The 23398-nt window shown below is 38.5% G+C and overlaps 1 protein-coding gene across 6 annotated transcripts in view; it reads right to left on the bottom strand.

Annotated features, from left to right (window-relative positions):
* Positions 1-2091: 2091 nt before the first annotated feature.
* DOCK8 (dedicator of cytokinesis 8) overlaps positions 2092-23398 on the bottom strand; it is an 89608-nt gene continuing 68301 nt past the window's right edge. For all 6 annotated transcript variants that reach the window (XM_074532773.1, XM_005488279.4, XM_074532774.1 and 3 more), the window contains 15 exons: positions 21763-21859; positions 21321-21455; positions 19279-19431; positions 18069-18227; positions 17222-17322; positions 16587-16779; positions 11940-12083; positions 10978-11109; positions 9213-9347; positions 8612-8701; positions 7946-8182; positions 7159-7302; positions 6039-6145; positions 5015-5182; positions 2092-4417 (listed from right to left, as the gene is read on the bottom strand). In XM_074532773.1, the coding sequence (XP_074388874.1) occupies positions 4354-4417; positions 5015-5182; positions 6039-6145; positions 7159-7302; positions 7946-8182; positions 8612-8701; positions 9213-9347; positions 10978-11109; positions 11940-12083; positions 16587-16779; positions 17222-17322; positions 18069-18227; positions 19279-19431; positions 21321-21455; positions 21763-21859 (2059 nt within the window). In that variant the 3' untranslated portion in view covers positions 2092-4353. The remainder of the gene's footprint in view (positions 4418-5014; positions 5183-6038; positions 6146-7158; positions 7303-7945; positions 8183-8611; positions 8702-9212; positions 9348-10977; positions 11110-11939; positions 12084-16586; positions 16780-17221; positions 17323-18068; positions 18228-19278; positions 19432-21320; positions 21456-21762; positions 21860-23398) is intronic.

Below are 23398 nucleotides of genomic sequence, written 5' to 3'. Positions count from 1 at the left end.
TTTTGATCTTTCCTTTCTGATTGCTTATTAATTGATGGATTTCTTTCACTCAGCTGCAGCCTTTGTCCTAGGCTGCAGCAGGCCTTGGGGGCAGCTGGGCTTCCCTACAACCTGAGCTGAGCAATCCTTTTTACACATCATATATGCTCTTTAATCTGCCACAGATTACAAGAGTTTTGCTCTTCCTAATTTAATCAATGATTGAAGCCTCTTATATAAACCAACTTATTTGAAATATTTTGAACAGTGTTGATTTAATATTGTTTTCCCAATGTTAAAAGCTGGCAGTATGAAGTACAGTGAAGATGCCATTCTTCCGGGCTGCTAACAAATCTCCAGCCTCTGACACAAGTGCTATCAACTTAGTTTTATTAAAGTTGCTCTTGCTTACAGCCTCCTCCCCTTCTCCCTTCCCCTTCCCTTTCTTCCTCTGGGAAAAATGTCTCCTCAAGGGTTTAGATTTGAGCCCAGGATTTTATGTCTTAAGTCAAAAAGGAACACACTCCTTTGGAGCACTTGCAAACTTTTTTTGACACCTGAGAAGGGACTGTTCATCTCTTGAAAAGCCAGCTGCAAATAAAGGAAGGGACAGGGTTTTGTGCATACTTCCTTTCTTCACTATGTGTTAAATCCAGAAACACTTGTTTGAGGTTCTTAAGGTTTTAAGATGGCTTTCTGGCACTTTCAAATTCTAGATGCAGTAGTGCTAAACTTGCTTTTGTTTGTTTGTTTATTTCCACTGAGCTCTTCTTGGGGAAAATAAATTTGCACAGATGTTCACATTTGGGAAAGTTGGAAATGTGTGATAGGAAGTCTTTCCTTCCAGTTATTTTACACGTTTATTAAATGCACAAGACTTTGTCCCCTTGCCATCCCGATGAAACACCTTGTCCCTTTGGTTATTTCATTAACTTTTGCATCCTACCAGTAGCTGCGTGTTTAGAAATATTCCATGAATAGAGGCTGATAGTGAAAACCCATATTTCTGTAACAAGACATAATTTTAAAAGAAGATAGCAAAAAGGGTATGTAATGATTTAGGTATCTTCTAAAATAATGAAGAGAAACTTAAAAAAGAAGTAAAATTCAACTCTGTACTTTTTTTTCTAAAGAGAAAATTTTTTTGAAGGGTGCAAAGCATCAAATTGCTTAGGACAGGAAGAACAAAATGTTACAGCTTTCAAGGCTTTCTAAATTATTCTTATAAAAGTTATTATTGAGCATCTTCATGGGTTCAGTTTGCTTGGTTTGGTCAGCTAAACACTTGTTTGATGTTTTCAGGATCTTTTACTGACCAATATTGAGCGACAACATTGTTTGCTTCAAGGTTGGTTTTTAAATTATTTATACTTCTGGTCATTACTGCTGGCCCTCTCATACCCAGCACGGACTCCTTACCTCTGCCAGATGTGCAAATGTGTGCTGACACCTGGGGCTGTGCACAGACCTTGCTACCCATGTGATGCCACAGGACAGGGCACGCCTGACATGTCAACAGAGAGATGCTGGTGCTGAGCTAGAGGATTCTTGTGCCAAATTCAGCACCGTGCTCCTTAAAGCTGGCGCTTGCTAGCGGTAACTGCAAGGGGTAAGTGAGCTCTGGTGAACTCCCAGCTAAATGTCTAGGATGGTGTAGTGCTTATTTGCTGGTACCACTTTGACAGCCTCAGCAGTTTGGCCCTGGATCTACCTAGTTTGGGCACAAAAAACTCTCCCTAGTCTAGAATTGTGCAGATGCTGAATTCAGGATTTAGGCATGTTTCTGCTCTACAGCTACAGACCAGAGGAAGAAAGGAGGGAACTACTGTCACTGAACTTCCCACTAACATTTTTCACTTACATTTTTCATGTACACTGAATGAAAAACAGAAGTTGGGAAGCAACTTCTTGCTTGTAATCCCTACAATAAGCACAATTTATCCTAAAAACAGACCGACTCATTCTCTACCCAAATAAATGTATTTTTGTTAAATAATGCTTCTACAAGAAAATGTTCTTCCCACTGAAATTTTCTTTCCAGCTGCATTCTATTTAGTTACAAGATACCTCAATAGATAAGATGCAACACAAAGGAACTTTTAAATATGCTGTGTAACAGTCACTTTATTGCAAAATGTATATTGTAAGATAGAAAATTTGTTTCACATAGTTCAGCTCTTGAAAGAAATATACAAGCCATGTTCCATTTGTAGAGGGACAACATGAAATGCGAACTGAGGGCAAGACTGGCCATCTGATTGCGACGTGCTCAACTTGTAAAATGAGAGTGAAGCGTCTGTCAGTATTCATATTATCCTGAGTGTTATTTCAGTTCAAGGAACCACTTCATTACTTTTATCTAGTATATTGTACACTTGTAAGGGGTTTTATTTACCTGAGATTTCTGTTAGTTAGTCTGTAAAGGATAAGTATCTTGTAAACAGTGATGCTGAATTGTGGGTTTGATAGATAACAATATTCTGACCTTTCTCCTCAACTGGAAGTTAAAAACAATAGAGAAAAGGCAGAGATCTCATAGCGTCAAACTTTGGGAAATCAGTAATTTTTCAATCTAGAACTGTTTCAAAGCAACTTGAATATAGAGAAGCCACTCTGACATAGAGGCATCTTTTGCTTTGAGCTTTTTATACCATTTGCTTATGTACTTTGGATATGCTTACTTCAAAATCAGGGAGTTCTTATTCCTGATTATTTCATTTAACAATACTATGAATGAGGATGGAAATTATTTTCTTACACTCCAGGTGCTGTGTAACTACAGGGTTTATTTAATGTATTTCCACATCTCATCTTGTTTGATCATCTGTGCTAATCTTCTATGAAGCACATTCAAAATATTATACAAATGCCAATTAAGTGCTTTTCATATCATCAAATGGCAAGGCTGCAGGTGACCATAAAATGTCAAAATGTTTCTTTCCACTAAAAGCAACAGCCTCAATCTCCCTTACACTTTTGGATTAAAAAGGCCTTCCCTTTGGAAATATATGGCATCAGCTCTGAGAAAGCTCACTGTAATTTTCTAAAAAGAAGCATAAAGGAAAAAACCTGACCATTTCCCTGAATTTTAACATTAAATTCTGTGCTTGGGCAAATGGAATTGGTTACTTTAATCACCATTACATAGAAGAGCTGCAGGAGAGTAAGTAATATTTAGGATGCTTTCACATATCTTTGTTTCAAAATACAAACATTATGTGGTAAGCATAGTCACAATAAAAATTGTAGCTCTTCCACTGCCTCACGAAAGGAGTTCCAAAAGTCCTAATGAGTTCCAAAAGTCCTAAATGAGTTCCAAAGTCCTAATTTATCTTCTCTCTTTGCATCCTCATCTGCAAAATTGTAATAACATTTCCACAATTCAGAGAAGTGTTATAAAGATTACTCGGTAAGATATTTGCTTAGGACTCAAAAAATACCAAGCACTTGGTAATTATAAATTATGTGCTAATTTCTCTTAAGCTGCAGTAAAGCCTGAATCAAGTGATTTGCAAGAAATCCCCATTGTGAGCTTCTGTAGTTAATTTTGGATAAGGTTATCTACATAACAGCTTTATGTAATAAAGAATCACTCATAGCTTAGCATCTTCTTTTTAAACTATTACTTGTTAGCTCTGCTAAATATGTCACAAATTACCAGCTGCATGTCAAGTCACTATACTGCATATCCCTATACTTAGAAAAAAAATTAGAAGATCTGTATGAACTATCTATTACTACTTCTTGATTTTCATGCTTTGGTTGAGAAAACTTGTGCAGAATTCCCTGCAGTTAAGGGCCATGACCAAGAATCTGTTCAGAAACTGACTCAGGAAATTATCCTTCCCTAGAGCGCCAGCTCAGCAAACACTGAGCAGGTAACCATGTCCCTTCTCATTAAGACAAAATTCAAGCATGTGATTAACTTGCAGAATGTGCTTCATTGCCGAAAACACGTGGATAAATGATGTCTTGAAAAAGAACTATAAACATATAAAATTTGTTGTTATTCCTCAGACATGTTATTTGGATTCATCTCAATCAAACTACACAGTTCTATGTCTGTTACCTAGTCATGGCTTCATGCCACTGAGCACTCCAAGGTCCACCCATCTGCATTATGCCATTATTGTACAATATATACAAAAGTATCTAAAAGCATCCCCTTCCTTTCCAAGCCCTTGTGATATGTGCTTGGTTAGGATTTATCCCCTATCCCCATTTGGTGATCTTGTGTAAATGCTTTTCTGCATGCTGTCCAGAAAGTGCACATGCTGTTTTGTAAGAGATTTCTGATTTCATAGATGTGGAATAAATATTCCATCACTTCTGTCTTGCAGCATGAAGCTCTTCCTTGGCCAAAGCAGCTAGTTCTTAGGTACTTTGGGAAGAAGTCTGAGCATCGTATTTCCTAAAACTGTGGTTACGAAAAGATTCCCTGCAATGAAACAGATTCATAAATAGAGTTGGCAAATGAAAAACAATCACAGAAATACTTGTCTTGTGAAAAGGAGCTCAGCTGAAACATGCTATGTGTTGGCAGGCCAGAGTTGTCATTTCTTCTTCTCCCACCCCAAGCTGGACACAGTGGCTTTGTGAAGAAACATATAGTCATAATCAAAGAATATTAGACTCTTCTGTGTCAGTCACATGACTAAAAAGGATTATGCTTTTTGTAGTGAAAGGATGACTTCATGCTGCCCAACACCACATGGTGCCATACTTGTTCTATCTCCTTTCTGTCTTCAAAGGTTGAAAAATCACAAGATATTTGTTAGGGTGAGAGGGAAGTCTTATCTAACAATGCATTGAAATTACATAAATCCTCTACCCCTGCAATGCAGAACTTGAGAAACACAGCTAACACTACAATGATCTCCAGTGGAAGTCAGCAGATTTCTTTAATCAGTAATAGAGTTGGCAGCGTAAATTCCAGCTTGGTTTTAGCTGCCAGTACAACTCCCTTTCTTCCTTGCAAAAAATGGCATATTTTTTATAGCCACAACAGATAACCTGCCCTATGCTTTAACTATACCTTATGCTAGGGACTTTCACTACAGGTTTGTACAGTTCTGGGATCTTCCTCTCAATCATGGGTCTAAGGTTCTCCTTCAGTTTTATGTAGTTTCTTTTGAGCTCCTGATGATATTCCCGTTGGTCAGCAGTAATAAGGTGCTTGTTTTTCTCCACTGCTTCACCACACCTAGACAAAAGGAAAGAAAAAAAATACATGATATATATATATAATCTACTTCTGTTAAACTCCCTCATTTTGTGTTAGATAATTTAAATGGACAAAAATCCAGTTCCTTTAGTCTAGGCATTCCTCTGGTCAAGACTAAAGTGATAATGAACTAATAAGAAAGTTCTGTTTTTCCCAAGTAAATAAACTGAGATGATATTTTAAAGAAACTAGTAAAGCATGAGTGAACTAATAAAAAGCAAATTTGATGGCTGCAGAATACTGAGCTAGCTGCCTACTTACTGCACAAAGAGATAAACTGGCAATAGCAATACTTAGAAGCTGTATCTTCTGCATAAGACTTGTTTTTATTTAACTCAAACTTATCCTTCAGCAAGGAGGATAGTCAGGACTAAGGAGATGAGTATCCTCCTTTGTGACCATTCTTGTTGAGATTTACAAATGTATCTAAGGCAAAGGACATGTGTCTGCCACTATCACTGTGTCTGCTTGACACATGTGGTTTTCTTATGAACAGCTTTCTAAATAAGAATGTCATTTTATTAAAAATCAAATCAAGGCAATAGTCTGAAATGTTTGATTTCTATAAGATGTTGAAAGATAAAACAAATGGAAGATCTTAATTTATACATTATTAGTTTAGAGTGTTAACATTTCTTCCCTTTGAGAACACAACGCCTACCTAAGCATTCATGTGAAGCAGAAATAACAAGTGTGGTCGGAGTGCTCCAGGTGTGAGATACCAGGATTCATGATGCTAACTTGCATAGGCAATTACTCAGTCATATTATCGTTGCAGTATTGCTGATATTGAATGTATTGATGCAATTCAGCATTTCAATTTTGCTTTACTGACCTCATTATAAACTCTTTGAAGCACAACCTCAGCTTGTTGTGATGTCGATAAAGTTTGGGGTCTGCTGGAATTTCAGCCAGGAACACTTGCGCTACCTCTAGTGGTCCCTTATGGAAATAACACAGGAAAATGTTAAACCCACCGGCTTAGACTGAAAATAGAACGCACATTTGTTTAAAGCTGTTTGTTATTTCATGAGTGCAATTATGAAAAAAAATAAAACTATGCACAGTTACCATAACAGGATGGATTTAAGCTCCCTTTCCCCCATAATATTTCCTTTGGCAAGCAGAATTTTTGCCCATCGTATCTTATTCTCTCTCGTTATTATTCCTCCTCCAGTTCCACAACAAAGGGAACAAATTCTGCTCAGCAAAGAGGAGCTGAGACACTCTAGTGACAAACCTGGTTATATTAGAGAAACACAGCTCCTGTGTGTGTATTACAAGACCTTCAGGCAGTAAACCCAGTGCTGGAAATGATCACTCTTTGCAAGGCTTACAACAATACATTATTTCATAATAGATGCATTGGTTGGAAATGGAAAACATTTAGGCTTTCAGAAAAAATCTCCAAACTCTGTGAAATTGTGCATAACACTGTTTTTGCTCAGCCATGGCTTCAGCATTCCATTTTAATTTCTTTTAATTGCCTAGGCTTTTTTTTTAGAATGTTTATGTTATACCAATCATATCTGAGCTTTACTTTGGGGTGCTTCGGTCTTGACTTCATATATTGACTCGATTTCTGTGAGACTGAGTTTGTGGTGGTTCTACAGGAAAATTATTATCATTATTCCCATTCCCCAAGGATAAATCTGGAATGAACAAAATGGCTGAGATGGCTGGCATGTTAGAATTGAAAAATCCCTGGATGCATTCACTAGACTTCTATGAGCTTCTGCACCTACAGCCAGAACAGTGCTTCCCATGAACACTTTCACCAAAAGTATAGGAATGAACAGTATATAGTGACTAAATATCAAGGGATGAAGCTTAAATACATACAGTGACTAAATGTGTCTGACTAGATGTACTTCTTCCAATGCAAGAAGTAGGAGTGCAAAAAAGAATGCACAGTGAGAAAAGAACACTTCATCTGGCTTATTTGGATCCCTTACCTGATTTACAGTGGCTCCAACTGAGCCCTGCAAAACCATCTGGAGCATTTTGGCATCTGGTGGTTCTTGGTTGGTGGTTGCAGTTAGTTCCTGCGTTTTTTTACGCATATCTTCAATAGCAACTTCAATTGGTGTCAAAATAAACTAAGGGAAAGGGAAGAAAAGATGGTTCATTACCTGAATCATGTGTGCAGCTGACCTGCTCTAAATACAACAATATCATTCTCCTGTTTCAAAAGCAGTAGTTGTGAAATCCAGAAACACTGTTCAGTCTAACTTGGTAGATGGTCATCTTGGTAGACAGTGCAGCTGATCTTAGACATCTTACCATTTGCAGAAATAAGGTGTGAATGAGACCTACTGTTCACATAAATTCATTCTTATTCTAAGTTACTTCATGCCTGAAATGGTGTTGTACTTTCTACAATACAAAGCTTCCCTGTCTCTAAACTAGCCCTAAGACCAATCTAGTCCTCTGACTGTACTCCTATCCTACTTCTGCTTTATCAGCTAAAAGTATAGTTACAAACAGGGCTCCACATATCCTCCTACACAGCATTAGAGCTAGGAGGTCAAAAGAAGAATGTACATTGGCTCTTGTCTCTTCTCCACAGTATATCTCTATCTTGCCTTGTCTGTCCCGGCTGTGATAGTCCTGTTTATAAGAGCAATGTCTGAGAAATTCAGCATTCTTTTTTTCTGCCAAGCATAAATTTAGAAATCTTCCCACCCAGAGACGACTCCTTCAGTCCTTGAGAAATTAGATCTGTCTTCAAAACCCAATTACCTCTTCTCTTTGGATGACGTTGATTCTAGTTTTGACGTAGGGGAAAGCATGCATTGTGGTTAGGATGGTGTTCCTCTTGTACTGCTCACTGAGTTCTCCTCTGGGACGCCCATCCATAGTGAAAGGCGTAGTGTACATGAACCGGCAGATGTTGAAGTTCTTCTCAAAGTAAGTAACTCTGTCCTTCATTTCATACTCATCAAAATAGGGCTCCACAAAAGTAATTTGTATGTATGCCTAAGAAAAGAGGGAAGAACCATTACAGTACTTTACAACCCAAGCAATGTAAAAGAAACGGCGCATGTGAAGTATCCCATAGTACACATTTCCTAAGGAAGGTCTGGAAAAGCAAAGAGCTGAAAATCCTTCAAGGGTCATTTTCTTATTTAGAGCTAACAAAACTTGCATCTAGGAAGGCACAGCTTAATCCTGGGGATCAGAACCAGGGCAGGGACCAGAGATCAGAACTTTGAATTGCTATACTCTGTGATAAGCTACCACGCTAAGCCTGTCACAGAGGCTTTAATACTCCTGGGCACAGAGATACCAAGCTGGGTGGTTTCTTTTAGTGCCTTTAGTTTGAGCATAAAAGTTGCAAAGGGTCCTTCTCTTCCCATTTCTCTTGTGTGACAAAGCACTCAACCCTCTTGGTAGTACTTTCCCTACCTTATTGGGATCCAGCTTTCTTTTGTCTACAGGAGCAGAGTCCTTAATCACTTCCACAGCATCCTCCCCGAAACACTGGCCATAAAATCCCTAGAAAGGAAATAGAATTATCCCAAAATTTTAGTCCTTAATGCAATGCTAATGCAATTCTAGGAGAAAGGAGTGACACCCATGACGATTTCTGGGCTTTGTACAGTCAGTATACTGCTCCACAAACCACAGCTGGCCAGGGTAAGGCATCTTGTGACAAACATCACTGTGAATTGCTCAGACAATCACAGAACTTGAGGTAAAACAATCAGAAGGGAACATAGCAATTCTATTAAAAAAGCTGAAAAAATACCAAAGCAAATATCTGGCATGCTTAAAATCACTCAATGTTTTACAGGCCTGTAAAGAGACATAGCCACAAAAGAATGGATCACTTACATAATTATGCTTATAAAAGGATACTGTGGAAAGGATATGCACTAAGGAAATAATCTATGGTACAAATCAGTTTGTTACTGATTTTTTACATAGCAATGACAATATTAGGACTGTGTGGATTACTTGAAAAATATACCATTTGAGATCTTGTTAACATAAAATTTTTCCTTACCTCTAATCTATGAGAAATCTCAGGGAGTTTTGTAATTGCAGGCTCCTTATAAATAAATTCCTGTTCATCCAAGTCCCCAAATTTTGATCCATAGAAACCAACACGGAAGTAAGTTCCAAACATTCGTTTCTGTCCCTAATTGATAAAGAGAAGAAGAAATTTACAACTGCTTTATGTAGACATTGCAGTATTTGGAGGCCTTTTTTGTCTCCCTCAACTGATGTATAGGAGAATCCACTAGTGCAACATTTTCATAATTTCAAAGCCACTTCTATATATCAACAGTGCTGATGCAATAGAAGCACAGGAGAGAAAGCATAGAACTAAGTGAACATTTGACTGCAATCTAATTTAAAATTTAAGCTGATCACGAAGGAGGTTGCATAGAACAAAAAAACTTATTAATTTTAAATTCCTTTGAATACATGTAAGAAAATTAAAATTTTGCAAATATGCAATGAAAATTGATATGAATTTGAAACTGATAGGCTCAGCATTAAGGTTCTTCTGAAGAAAGAGAAGAGAGTATGAGTGCTGAGAATTTAGATGGGTTTTCACATTTATGAAATATGTTTTATAAATATAAATACTCATCAGTTTTATAACTGAAAACACTAGTGAATTTAGAATAAAGTTATTTTTGTTAAACAGATGTGGCCAGGTGGACACAGACATGTTCAGCTAAGACCATTTTATATTAATTTCTGCTTTTTTGGTATGGAGAACCTTTTTACACTGTAGACTATGCAGACAGACCTAAGCACATGGAAGCTTTTATTTGAAAAAAGGAAGTGGAATTATTTCAAATTCTGGTGGGTTGATCATGGCAAGATGCCAGGTACCCACCAAAGCCACTGCATTATCCCTCCCTGCAACTGGACAGGAGAGAGATAATGAATAGGTTGACATAAGGATAGGGAGTGATCACAAATTAGTTACCATCATGGGCAAAACACAGTTGACTCGGGAAAACTAACTGAATTTATTACCAATCAAACTCAGAACAGGATAACAAGAAGTAAAACAAATTTTAAAAACACCTTTTCCCCGTTTCTCCTTAGGCTCTACATCTTCTCTCCCAGTGGCGCAGGGAGATGGGAAACGGCGGGCATGGTCAGTTCACCATATGTTGTTTCTCCCACTGCTCAGGGATAGGAGTCCTTCTGCTCCAGCCTGTGGTTCCTCCCTTCCTCCCTGCCAGCCTTACAGGGGTCACAGCCCTCTGTCAGGCATCCACCTGCTCTGGCATGGAGTTCTACAAGGGCTGCAGGTGGGTCTCTGCTCCCCTGTGGATCTCCATGGGCTGCAGGGCCACAGCTGTCTCACCCTGGGCTGCAGGGGAATTTCACTCTGGCACCTGTAACACCTCCTGCCCCTCCTTCTCCACTGATCTTGGTGTCTGCAGAGCTGTTGCTCTTAGCTGTTGCTCTCATATATTTTCCACTCATCTCTCCTCTGAGCACAATTACATCTGGCCAGTAACTTTTTTCCCTTTTAGAATATATTATCCCAGAGGTGCCGCCACTGTCACTGATGGGCTCAGTCTTGGCCAGCCTTGGTCAGCAGTTGGCATTGGCTCTGTTGGACATGGATAAAGTTTCTAGCAGCTTCTCATTGACATCCCTCTTTAAACTCTCCCCCTCCACTATCAACACCTGGCCACACAAACCCAGTACACACATGCACAGTTTAATTAACAGCAGTCTCAAACAAATAGTGCAACCCAGCAATGTGTCTTGCTAGCAGTACCTTGCCTCAAAAGTACCTTATTAATAATGCTGTCAAAGGCCTTCTGTAGCTTGTTGTGTGTCAAGGTAAGCTTCCTGAAGTCTCGATGTGCTTCCAGTATGGGAATGACAATTTTGTACACTTCATTCACAGTTTCATACAAACCTCCCTTTGAATAAAAAAAAAAAAAAAGAAAAAAAAAGAGGAAGAAATGAAGTGAGTCTTCATGCACTCTGAAAAGAAACTGCATCTCCATCAATGACTTGGCTGAAAAGGGGACTTATGGGACTCATCTGTTATTCTCCTATGTTGCTTGTTTTGGTGTTCAGAAAACCAGTAATAGTAAATGGGCCATTCTGAACAGAAAACAATGAACTGGGTGTAATTTGGATCTCTGATCAAACTCCTGTTTAAAGCCCTGGTTTCTGCCTCAGGCTACAAGAACTAGAAATTCAGGCTAGCAGCAGGAAATGGATTTGTTTGTCATGTATGGTTCAAGGCAAACAGAGCTATGTCTGGACAAAGGGACCCAAGTGGGACCTTTGGAGATGCTAAATCACAAGTCCTTACATAGTAAGTGTAGATTATGAGGCTTGTGGTTGTATGCTTTGTAAAAGTATAGGAGTAACTCTCACATGCCTCCTAAAATTTATATTTTATGCAAAATGTTTTTCTTAAATGTACTACCCCATGATAATATCAACTGAAAGTCTTGGTTCCTGCCTGAGACAATCTCTTTCTGTTGATGTTGCCCGTGGTCTGCACAGTAGAGGTGGGTATGTGGCTGAGTTAGGCAGAAAAAACCTAGGTTAATCAATCTGACTGAGGGAGTAATGGGACAGCCAAAGATGTGTCCTCTTGTTGTTTGGACTGTGGCAGGTCTGTGATGCCTGGTTTAGGAGTACTACATTGTTTCCTCATGTGCAGGAGAGGAAGCTGTGGATCTGACTTAGGCAGCCCACTATCCATTCCCTCCTGGAGATTCTGGTCCTCACTCACCGTGCTGAAGAGCTCTGCAGCTTGTTCCAGCAACCCTACCAGTCCACTTTCTGAAAAATACCTCCCAGAACATATGCCATCTTCATCTGGAGATAAAACATCATCTGAAACAGCAGATTCCTCCAGCACATTGGACGAAATGTTCTAAAATACATCAGAGCACACAAATAAAAAATCTAAATCAACAGTACATAACAAGGATTGAGGAAGAAATTGTTTCAACATATTTACATGATGGGAAGAGGAATGAGTTTTTTCAGTTGCAACCAGGTGACACATAGTTACATTCATTTTTAGAAGTGAAAGTAACATTCATAAATCTCCATAGATGGCAGATCAGGAGTTTTGCTGTAAGAATCATGAATTTTCTGTCTAGCCTCAGGTTTAAAATGCAGACTCCTCTAGGTGTCAAACTAGCTCTTCTCTGGTGGCTGGACTTCCATGGAGCTTGCAGTGAGCTCAACCCCCAATATTACTAGAGTCACAAGCAATGTGCCCTTCCTAGTGCTGGCATGGAGGAGTGGGAAATTCCAAACAGCACTCCAGACCTTCTGCCATCTGCTTGAATAAACTGAACTTTCATGTTTTTATTCACCTTTTCCAAGCAGTGGAGAAGTAGGACAGAGACGATATCACTCAAAAAACCACAATAATTGATTGCTTCTTCTTGGTTCATCCTCTGCCATACTACACTTCAAACTTCCAGGATTTACTCAGTTTCTTGTTAATGTTATGGATCTCACTGTGCATTTAAATAAAACTAGATGAAGTCACTCTCTTGAGACCGAAGACCATGAAATAACATGTCTACAGTTCTTCAGGACTTCTTTGAATATATGACACTGTGTGGCATCAACATAAAAATTTTTATAATATATAGAAATACGTAAAAAGCAACAGCAAAATATGTGTACATATAGTATAGGACTGGCATATGTTACTTTCAGCAGCAGCAGAAAGGCTAAGCTTCGATTTTCTATTAATTAAAAGGAGTTAAATTAGTGTCATAGTGTCTCACTTCAGCAGAAACTGGCAATGACAATCTGTCTGAGTGCAGGATGGATGCCAGCTGGCTAGCTAGCTGAGTCCTTAAAGGCATCTTTATAAAATAGCAGAGACACTGAGGGCTGTTACTATTGATCAGATTTCAGATAAAGAATTGGCACCACACACCACTAGCAGCATTGGGCTTTCCCCGTGGGTTTTATGGATGTATTTATTACTCCATGGGTGAAATTTACTCCAGCCATGCTGCCATCACACTGCCTAGTCTGCACATCACATCAATGCCACTGGAAGGGTGAGCACAGCCTCAGCACAGCATTCACAGGAGTTCAGAATACATCTGAATTTTGGCCAGAGGAAGAACTACAGCACATTTAGCACACCTATGCCACTTTTTACCAACCAGTCTCATTGAGGAGAGTGACTCCAACCAGACTTAGGTTCACTGGCACATACCTGCAGAAACTCATAAGCCATGCAGATTAATTTCAGGTTTTCCTTTTCTGTAACAGTAGCTATTAAGGACTGTTTTCATGTGACTCTCGTGGCTTTTAAAAAAGTTTTATTATTTTTTATTTTCCTTTTGTAGCAAAGAGAAGAGAGTCTAGAGACGTGATTTATATACAAAAGTAACAGGAAAGTCACAGACACCAATTATCCCTTCTCCACCTTTAAGCCTCTAATAATTAATGTCAGGAATGTATTTCCATGTTTTACAGTCCAGGTACTCTAGGAGGAGAGAGCCTGCATGACATACTTCTGGGGCTTGCATGATCTTCTGCAAAGTGGACATGCCTCAACAAACTTAAGCCTTGATCTACCTTTCATATTGGAGAATTTTACATATCCCTTGTATAATAAAGGCAATACATAAATCAAAATGTATTTAATCAGCAATTATATTGAATTTCACAAGCATAGTTTTCATTAAGGAAAATAAGCACTTCTGTGAACTCAAAAACCCCTCTGATCTCCAGCCCTTATTACCATGTTAAATAAGGCCAGGGTAGCCTGTAACCTAGATGCTCAAAGAGCCCAGGCTCTACGTGCTGAGCTGTGTACCTCAGCAGGTAAAGCCACACATTAAGTACTTGTCTGTGTTAATAGAAAGTGCTTTAAAGTCAGTCCCTATGTACTTCACACTCTCACTAATTCTGCTTTACTGCTTGTGAAGAAAATTTAGCGTAAGCATGAAATAAGTCAAATGGAATTCCACTGAAAGTGACCTCACTTTGATTTTGAGAGATAGTTTTGATTGCATGGAGGCAAGCATTTTGTCTGGTACAATATAAGGAAAAGTATTACTTTACTGACAGTCAGTTTTCTGGATGCTAACAGACACACTGCAGAATATCAAATTCAGAACTGATTTGATCCTTTGCTAGTCTGTAAAGAGGAGATAATACTTCTGCTCATGAAGAATAATGTTTTTATTCACATTATTATCACCCTCAATCTCACATCTAAATGCATATCACCACTATTAGTTGATCTCATATCTGAGCCAAATGAAGAAATGATCACAGAAAGAGTCAGTGAGTGAGACCTGTAACCACACTTGAAGCTGAGCTAGTCTGCACAGTGTTTCCCTCTGTTAACAAAGTCATCTGAATAAGATCTCCACAGGTGCTAAAAAACATAAACTTGTTTGTAAAGAATGGGGAAACTTTTCTTGAAAGCCTATATAAAAATGCAAAGGGTTATTATAGTTAATTACTGTTATGAAATTGAAAATTGCACTGTCAGATAAAGAGTTATGTAACTGGGTTCTTGTCACTAGGGCATTTTATTACCTCTCTCCTATGGGGCAACTGTGTCTTTGGAAAACATGTACTTACACAAGCATTTTGATGACAGAAATTGATTTGGTGCTTTTAAACTAATAAGTTTTTGCCTGCCTACTGCCTTGCACGATAGACTTCAATTCTTTAACATAAATGAAAACATATCCATTTGTAGCAACCGGCATAATCTAGGAGTAATGGAGGGAGGAATTGCATTATGGTCAAGTGTGTGAGCTTACAAGCACTCAAGGCAGCCTGGGAGAAGATTTCACTTATATCCAAATGATGATAGCATCTAACAAGTAGAAAGAAAAGAATAGTAAATAGAAGTAATGCATGGAAGTTAGAAGTTTGAAGATATACAAAACTGATAAGGGATGCAAAATGGCAGAAGAATAAATCCATGGCCAGAAGTTTAGCCATTAAAAAGAACTATCATAAAGCTATCTTTATTCTAAAGAAAATCAAGAATAAACACTTGTCCATCACCTAATTGCTGAGGTGGTATTGAATATACTAATGCCCAACAATTCAATGGAAAATGCCAAGTGGCTCGATCATGTTCACATTTACTATTTTGAAGGGGAAAGCCCCAGGTAGTGTGGTTTTATCAAGGGATGATGAATGTGCCAAGTATTAGTATTAGTTAGGTATTTCAAACTCACTTTGACAATAAAATGTGCTCTGCAACAGATCAACAAAACTAAGCAAAGGAGTATCCAAGCAGTGAATTCTGAGCTGCCATTTGTTTTAGAAAACTGGGGAAGCTCCAGAAGAGGAAATATGCTTTGGGAATCATCTACTTTAAAGTGTATAATATGAGGAGATGGTGATAGGTTTATCAGACTGCAGCAGGACAAAATGGTGGAAATACTGATACAAAATTAATAAAGAAAACCTTAAAAGTATTGTACTTAGACCGAATCAACAGCAGACTACACAAGCCTGATACTTTTTATGAAAGGAATTATGTCCAATAAACATAATAATGTCTCAACAGTGGATGTCTATATAACATCTAAGATAATCCTACAAAATATTTCCACTAATAAGTTGAAATTATTTATAATTTACTTTAATCATTGCAGCCAACAATTCACTGGTTTCAGGGAACAATGACATAAGAGAAATTTTCAACACATGGCAATAAATTAAGGGTTTTGCCATTTTTGTTTTTAATAATGTGGAGAGAAGAAGCACTAAAATAATTGAATTTGCATATGAAGTCAGTTCAGGTAAGGGTATCTAAAACTGCATAATCTGATAAACTAAGTGGATATATATATGCATCTTAAAAACTTTAATCACAAAGACTTATGCTTTCACCTATGTGATGAAAAGTAAGGTGGAAAACTGAACCCAAGAAAACTGTCTGGAAAAGATCAGTTTATTACTGAGTAAAGAACTCAACAACACCAAAAGAAACAGTGAAATCTTCAGAGAGATAATGTGAGAGCTTCAGCTCATGCTGGAAGAACTTATGGGACATTTTTACTAGACTTGGATATACTGGATTGACTGCAGTGATTGTGTCATTCATCAGTCAAAAGGGTTTGGTTAGTAACTTGAGGGCAGTCAAAGGATTGGAGAACATGCTTGAAAGAGCTGAGCAGCTCCAATTATCTAGATTATGAGAAAGAAGTTTGAAAAATGCATCTGTCACAGTTGATAATACAGCCCTAGAAAAAGCATGTGATAATAGAGGGGGTCTACTTAGCAAATGAGAGATTACAAACTGCTGGAAATAGAAACTGGAGACTGCCATTGTAACATCCGCCCCATGCACGCACCTCTGCTTTGCTTAGCACAAGAACAAACACACACACCAGAGCTGCCTTATGCCAGCAAAGCCTTCTACCTGAAAACTGACACTGCCCACAGGGAGATAGTTCCGATCCTCGAGCATGCTGAGGTACTCTGACACCAGTGCTGCAGCATGGACCAGGCACATGGCTGCTTCTGTGTAGCACTTCCTCTTGGTGTGCTTCTCTGCCATGTTCTGCAGCCAAGTCAGCCTCAAGTCCGGAGATGTCTGGTATCCTTTTGCAATTCTGAAAACACAGACCAGAAAACAGATGTGAATGATCACTTCTCAAATAACAAAATACCCTCATAATTCTTCCCCTGGGTTCAATGGAAGAAGACATTTCTGTCTTTACTCTGTATGATTCCTTAAACAGAAAGCAAAAGAAATGGTTAGGCGGTGCTGGGCAGGAGACAGAGGAGCTATGAGCAAAGTACAACTGTTGCATCCAAGACTCTTCAATGTTCCTTACTCTTATCCTTGCCCAAATCTATGTCCACCTCCCAGAGGCTGCACTGCAATGTGCTCACTACGGCATCCTGGGCGCCCTGCTAAAGACCAGCTCTGCTAAAATGGAAATGTGCACAAACAGAACAGATAGAGAGTTTGTCACAGCTATGTCCCTAAAATGCATAGTTCAGCTCACCTCACTCCAGAATTTTCTCAGTAGCAATTCTAAATGGATTCACCTGTACATGAGGTCCATCAGCATCTCTGGATCTTCCTGAAATTCCCTCATTTTCACTGTATCTGACAGGATGCCATTCAGATTACACAGCAGCTCCTCTACCTGAAGCAATGCAAAGATCAATGTGAAATTCTCAGGTGTTTATTTTTTCCTCTGGAAAAACAACAGTATCTGCACCAGATGATGTTAATCTCCTTAAGCCTCTTTTACCCAAGAAAATGTCAGGATGTTTTCTTCAGCTCTATGTAATGCAGTAAAGGCTGCATACATAGCAAATCTTACACACAAACATATTTTAATTAATCAAAATTAGCTGAAATCTTTTGATCTATTTATTTTTGAATAAGTCAAATGTGCTAATGGAGTTCAGCTTTAGCTGATTTTACATCTGAAACCAGATGTTTTTCGATACAACCTGAGTTACTCCAAGAATTTTAACAAAGTGTTTGACAGTTGTCTGACATGTTTTTCATTATTGCTGCTGACACCTTACAAGCTGACAAAGAGAGAGAAGTTTCCCAGATGGTACTTGTCTGAAAACAAGGAATCAAATTCCATTTTGGGAAACTCTTAAGAGGGCATAGTTCCTGCTGAGGTCTAGGAGAAAACTGTACTCAAAACCAAGTGATGATTCTCCTGTAATGTGATTTCAGGGGAAATTCTTTACAGTTTATTTTAGGGAATAATATTCACTTCTTCCCCCCTTATTGTTGGGCTAGACATAAACTCATGCAATAATGTCTTCATCCTTTTCATTGCTTTGGAAGACCAAGACCTAGAACTTGCTTCAAGCATTGTCCCATGTGAAAGCTCCTGATAAAAGCCACAGATGCCATAAAAGATTTAACCTGAATGGGAAATGGCGTTGCCTGCATCTCTGTGTCTTCCTCTGCATAGGCCAGGATGGTTCGCAAGGATCGTCGAAGGAATTCCTCATTGAACTCAGGTGATTTTCCAACCAGAGAAGCTAGCGACATGGTCACTTGCATCTTCACTCTTGAAAAATTCTTCCAGAATAAAAAACCAAAAGCATGAGAGAATGATGGCTGCACTGCAGTTCACACATCTACCTCCTCTATGAAGCAAACCCACTTTCTCCTGTCCAGATTGAGTGCAGTAGACTCACTGCTGACATAACTGGCCCCTGGTGCATCAAACCTAATCATGTTTTACCCACTTAAGCCAAAGGTCCCTAATCTGGCATGTCTGTACTTTGGAGCTAGAAGGTTCCTTGAAATATGCATGCATTTTGAGACAAGAGAAAGCCAGAAGCACCCCTTTCCCCCTTTGCACAGGCCAGTGGGTGTGTGGATCAGACCACACACAGGAACAGATGAGGAAGAATGACTGGAAAAACAATCTGGAAACAAATCTCGGAGGCAAAAGGCCTCTGGGAGCTTCAATTGGTAATGCATTACACCCTGATGCAATACACCTGCCTGCAGTATATTTTCCTTCTGCAGAGTTTACACTTTTTACATATCCAAGGCTTTTAAAGTAATAACTAGTGAAGGAAATTCTGTGCAAGATCAGATGCTATCCAAAATGCTAATGCATATGCTTTTATGCTAGAACATTATTAATCTACATGCATAGTGTATGTATTTTGCTCCACTTGTGTGGTAAAAATCAGAACCTAGTCCTAAGACCAAGGTGCTGGTGAAGAATTCCTATTAATACAAGTGTACAGGAGTATATAGAAGTTGCAATTACATTAGAATAGAACAAGACTGAGTCGTTCTGACACAGGAATGAAAGAAAAAAGACAAGGTGAAGGGTATTGCTTATGCATTGTATGGTCTTTGCTGTCAGAGGCCTAATGCTGCTCTGTTTGATATTGGAGGATGATATTGAGTCATGTTTCCTGAATCAATGCAATGAACAATAATTAAAGCCACTTTCCCCTTGCACTTCTAGCACTTCTCTTGGTTCAAATGTGTGAAACAGCAGACCAGGTGACTGCAGATGCATTCTACTTGCTGTTGCAACTTCAGTCTTTGTTTCAATTGATCACAAAAAAAGGTGGCACAAAATATACTGCTGCTCTCAAAATCTTACACTGGTAGAGCTGAAGCTGTATCTCATGAGGAGATAAAGAGTGGCACAAGCTTGAGTCCTTGTAATATCTATGCTGCTGCTGCAGTGATGGAGAACTCTTTGACACAGGTCAGCACACTGTTCAACCTCCTCTTCAAACAGCAAATCTCCAAACTAAGGGAAAGGGAAGAAAACATTTATTACTCTTATTTATAGCCATTAAAACATCATTATCTCAGTGCACAAAAGTGACAGGGTTCACAAAAAGTCCAAAGTTTTCAAAAACTACATTTTATACATCTTTTTATTCACATTTCTGATTCCTGTGACGTTGCAGATTCCATTTCTAAGATTTCTTACAAGAAAGAAGGATTTGAAAAGAAGGGTTTGTGTTTTGGAAAAAAGAGAAAGTGACAGGATAAACTCAGAGTATGATGGCTCCAGGAGTTTTTGAAAACATAAAATATTGCAAAATTCTTAGAAGCATGGAGATTTGCTATTTTCAGAATACATAATGATTGATGAAGCATGCAAATACTTCCTTAAATATATGGAGCAATTTTTAACTCTTTGCACCAATGCCCTACCCTTCCCCAGGCCTCCAGTATGTTCTTCCTCCTATGGCGTATGAAAAAACTTGCAGTGCCAAGCTTTCATGCCAGACCCTCCTTTACAGCGTGTACACAATGCACACGGCAGGCAGTAAACTCAGGGGGCAGGATGTCTGTCCAAAGAAACTCTCAGCAGAGACAGCACAGATGCACCAGTACCACATCTACATACACAGGACTGATAAAGCTGTCACAGTGAACACAAGATATTGCTTCCAATCTGCAGACCGATTTCCCAGTTCTCAGCCTTTCTTCAGTCCATTCGCTCACTGTTTTGTGTCTAATTTATATTACAAGCCTGCTGGCAGATGGTTTTATCACTTTTACTTGTAAAATAACATCTATATGCTTACAGTATAATAGAAGTAATTGGACTGATTGCTTCATGAAATACAGAACAGAGTCAGCTTAACTACAAGGTCTATTTCAATGAGAATAAGAATTGCTTCACAAAATTCATTACTGTAATTGGAAGTTAGCTTTTAAAGATAAAGTAAAATGAAAACATAATTATTAGTTTCATAACTATTCAAGTATCTACCCTGTAATTAGGCTTTGTCAGCCAATCTGCATTTAAGAGCAGACAGGCATTAAATGGACAGGAGTATCCTGTTTCTTATTTGTATTTTAGAATAGTTTAGGGAAAATAAACATTTAATGCATTCTTCCTTAGTGGAGCTGTTTTTCTTTGTAGGAGAATGAATCTTAAAAAGGTTTTAGAGTCCGTATGAAGCACCCAGCTCCTTCTGACCTCTATTATTAAAAAAAATACTTCGGGTCAATTTCTGTCCTCATATGTGTTTTGAAATTTGTGAGGTTTTATTTGTTTTGTTAGGGTTTTTTTTCTTTATTGTTGCTGCCTTTTCTGTCTGAAGTTTTTTAATTGGTGATACAGAAGTGGAAGAGAGATGAGAATTTGGCTTAGTTTTCAGGCAGAACAAAGATGAAATGTCAATGTCTTAGAATCTACTTAGCATTTTGAAACTCATCCTAGAAATGGAAATCTAAAATGGTGCCCTCAATGTCTCATGAGTTTTGATTTCTCTGCTGCCCATCTGACTGGAAACTAGCCTTGCTGATGTAACAACTTAAATTTGATTTTACGGAATTCTTGTGCAGTTCTTGGCATTAGGATTCCTAATTAAAATCAGAATGTATTTGAAATAAAGTGTGTGGAATTGCTTACTTTTATATTGGTAAATCTTATATGTTTAAGAGTAGGCTGCTAAACCTACAAGATTATTCAGATTTAATTATTCCATCTTGTGTGGTCAGTGAAATACCTTATAACAGATGCAGAAATCCTGCAACAACCCTACAGATAGTAATTTGTACTTACATATGCAAAATATATTTAATAAATGTCAGAGAAAAGTAATGGACACAGCCCTGCTCTACACATGCTTTTCTATTGATTGTAAGCATGAAAACAAAAGTTTATCAAGAGCATACCTTGGCAATGAGTGCTCTGAGTGTACCAAAGCAATGAGTCAGGTAAGTTGTGCTCTGATCATAGCCAAGAGAATTTACCAGGACCTTCAAAACTCCTCCCAAGAGATTATCTCTGCACTCTGCTGCAAAGCTGGCCTACATATGAAGGAGAAAAACAATAACTGTATGAGGTAATTCTGCAATGAACTGGCACACAGGAACTGAAGTTCTGCTCTTGAGAGCCCATGAGAAATCTAGGAGTTCAGAATTTCTACTAACAGGTTTTCAAGAATGAAGTTTTCTCCACCCTACCTGTGAATTTTTTTTTTCTATTCAACACTATACAAGTTTAAAGATGATCTCAAAGTATGTGCACTAAGAAACAAAAGGAAAAATTAATCTTTCTTCCACTGGCTTCTGAGAGACCAGGGATTGGAACTAAGCCACCTCTACTATTTTTCACCTGAATGATGTTCTCTTGCATATCAAGAATGATCAGGTTAGCTTCAGTTGCCAGGTTTCCGCTGATCAGAGCTTCTTGGTCTAGCTCAGCTTTTGTCCTGCAAAAGGAGTTCTAATTAAATCAAGCAGAGTGTATCCCAAGAGTTAGATGACTTGCTGTTTAAGGAAAGCCAGAATACAAATGCATACCATTCTGAATGATCCCATAATGACAATAGTGTTAAGAAACGTTTCTTAAAAACTGTGGAATGAAATTAGGAAAGCTGCTATCATAGAAGAGCAGTCACAAAGGGGACTTCTGAAAACTAGGCCTCTAGACAGTTGGGATAGATGCTTTTCTTCCTTAATAGTCATCTGCATAATGGCAACTTAGTATCTTTCAGTTGTTCAGTAAACTATGTTGTAATTTCTGACTGCATTGCCTGTAACAGGGCACAAAACTCCGAAATGGGGTAATAGATAACTGATCTGACAATTCTATTAAAAAAAGTAAAAACAAAAAGTAAAAAGTAGACAAGACCAAAGTCAAAATTGCTTCAGTGCCATAGAAGCATCGTTTAATGTAGGCAACTTATAGAGACTGAGACTGTTGACAAGAAAAGACAGCAGATCCATACAGCAGAGTGCCAGGTCATTTAAGAGAGAACTGAAATAATGATGAAAGACAGGAGATAGTGGTGAGGCTACACAAATACGTTCTTAGCTGAGACTTAAGAACAAGGTTTGGAACACAGTTCCTCTGCAGCTGAATAAACATAGGAGCAGCTACTAACAAAACTGCATTTTCACACATCCAGGTCAGAAATGCAAAGAGGCATTTTTCTTTTTCCTAAGCTGCTCAAAAAATGCTGTTGCCTGGCTAGAGGCTGCTCTCTAGAGCTTGAGATTAAAGATCCTGTGACTTCGGCCAAAGTTGCTAAGGTGTATATCTATGGCCGGAGCAATACCCTCACAATCATGCTTCTGAGTGACTTCAAAGTGTGTAGCTGCTCTGCTACACACGTGTACCCAAAAATAAAACCAGAGGAGCAAAGAGCCATTCTTTAGTGCAGAGACATATAATTCTGAGGAGAGCTAAGAAAGGAAATCAGGAAAGTCATATGGTTAATAATACAATGACTCAAAGCAACAACAAAAAAAAAAAGAGACTGCCAAAACTTTAACGCTAAAATAAGGGCAGAAATCCCAATAAGAGTAAGAACCGAACAAATTTAGTGAACTTTACAGGTGTTTGGGCTATTTCCAGCAACCACTGAGCTCTTATCCACATGCTGAAGGGATCCTCTCTGGTATGACACGTATCTTATGACTGCTGCTACAATCCCAAAGCATTATGGAGCATTATGCTGCTACAATCCCAAAGCATATATTGCTAGCAGGAGTCAGCTACAATCCCTGACTCCTGCTAGCAGAGCTTCTCAATATTAATATAGCATGTCAAACCCAGCTTAGCTGATTTAATGTGGCAAAACATATACCACAGTACTGTATGTACTGGGGAGCCAAGAGCAACAACAAAATAAATGTAGCAAGCCTCTTATAGGACTCTTACACTAACTAATGTTTGCCACACTGTTAATAAGAAGGGAAAAATGTGTAGATAGCAATTTAAAATTCTCCTTCTCTCTATTCTTGTG

This window comes from Zonotrichia albicollis, chromosome Z, assembly GCF_047830755.1.
Source record: "Zonotrichia albicollis isolate bZonAlb1 chromosome Z, bZonAlb1.hap1, whole genome shotgun sequence".
Classification (NCBI taxonomy): domain Eukaryota; kingdom Metazoa; phylum Chordata; class Aves; order Passeriformes; family Passerellidae; genus Zonotrichia; species Zonotrichia albicollis.
This window is presented reverse-complemented; position numbering and strand designations above follow the sequence as displayed.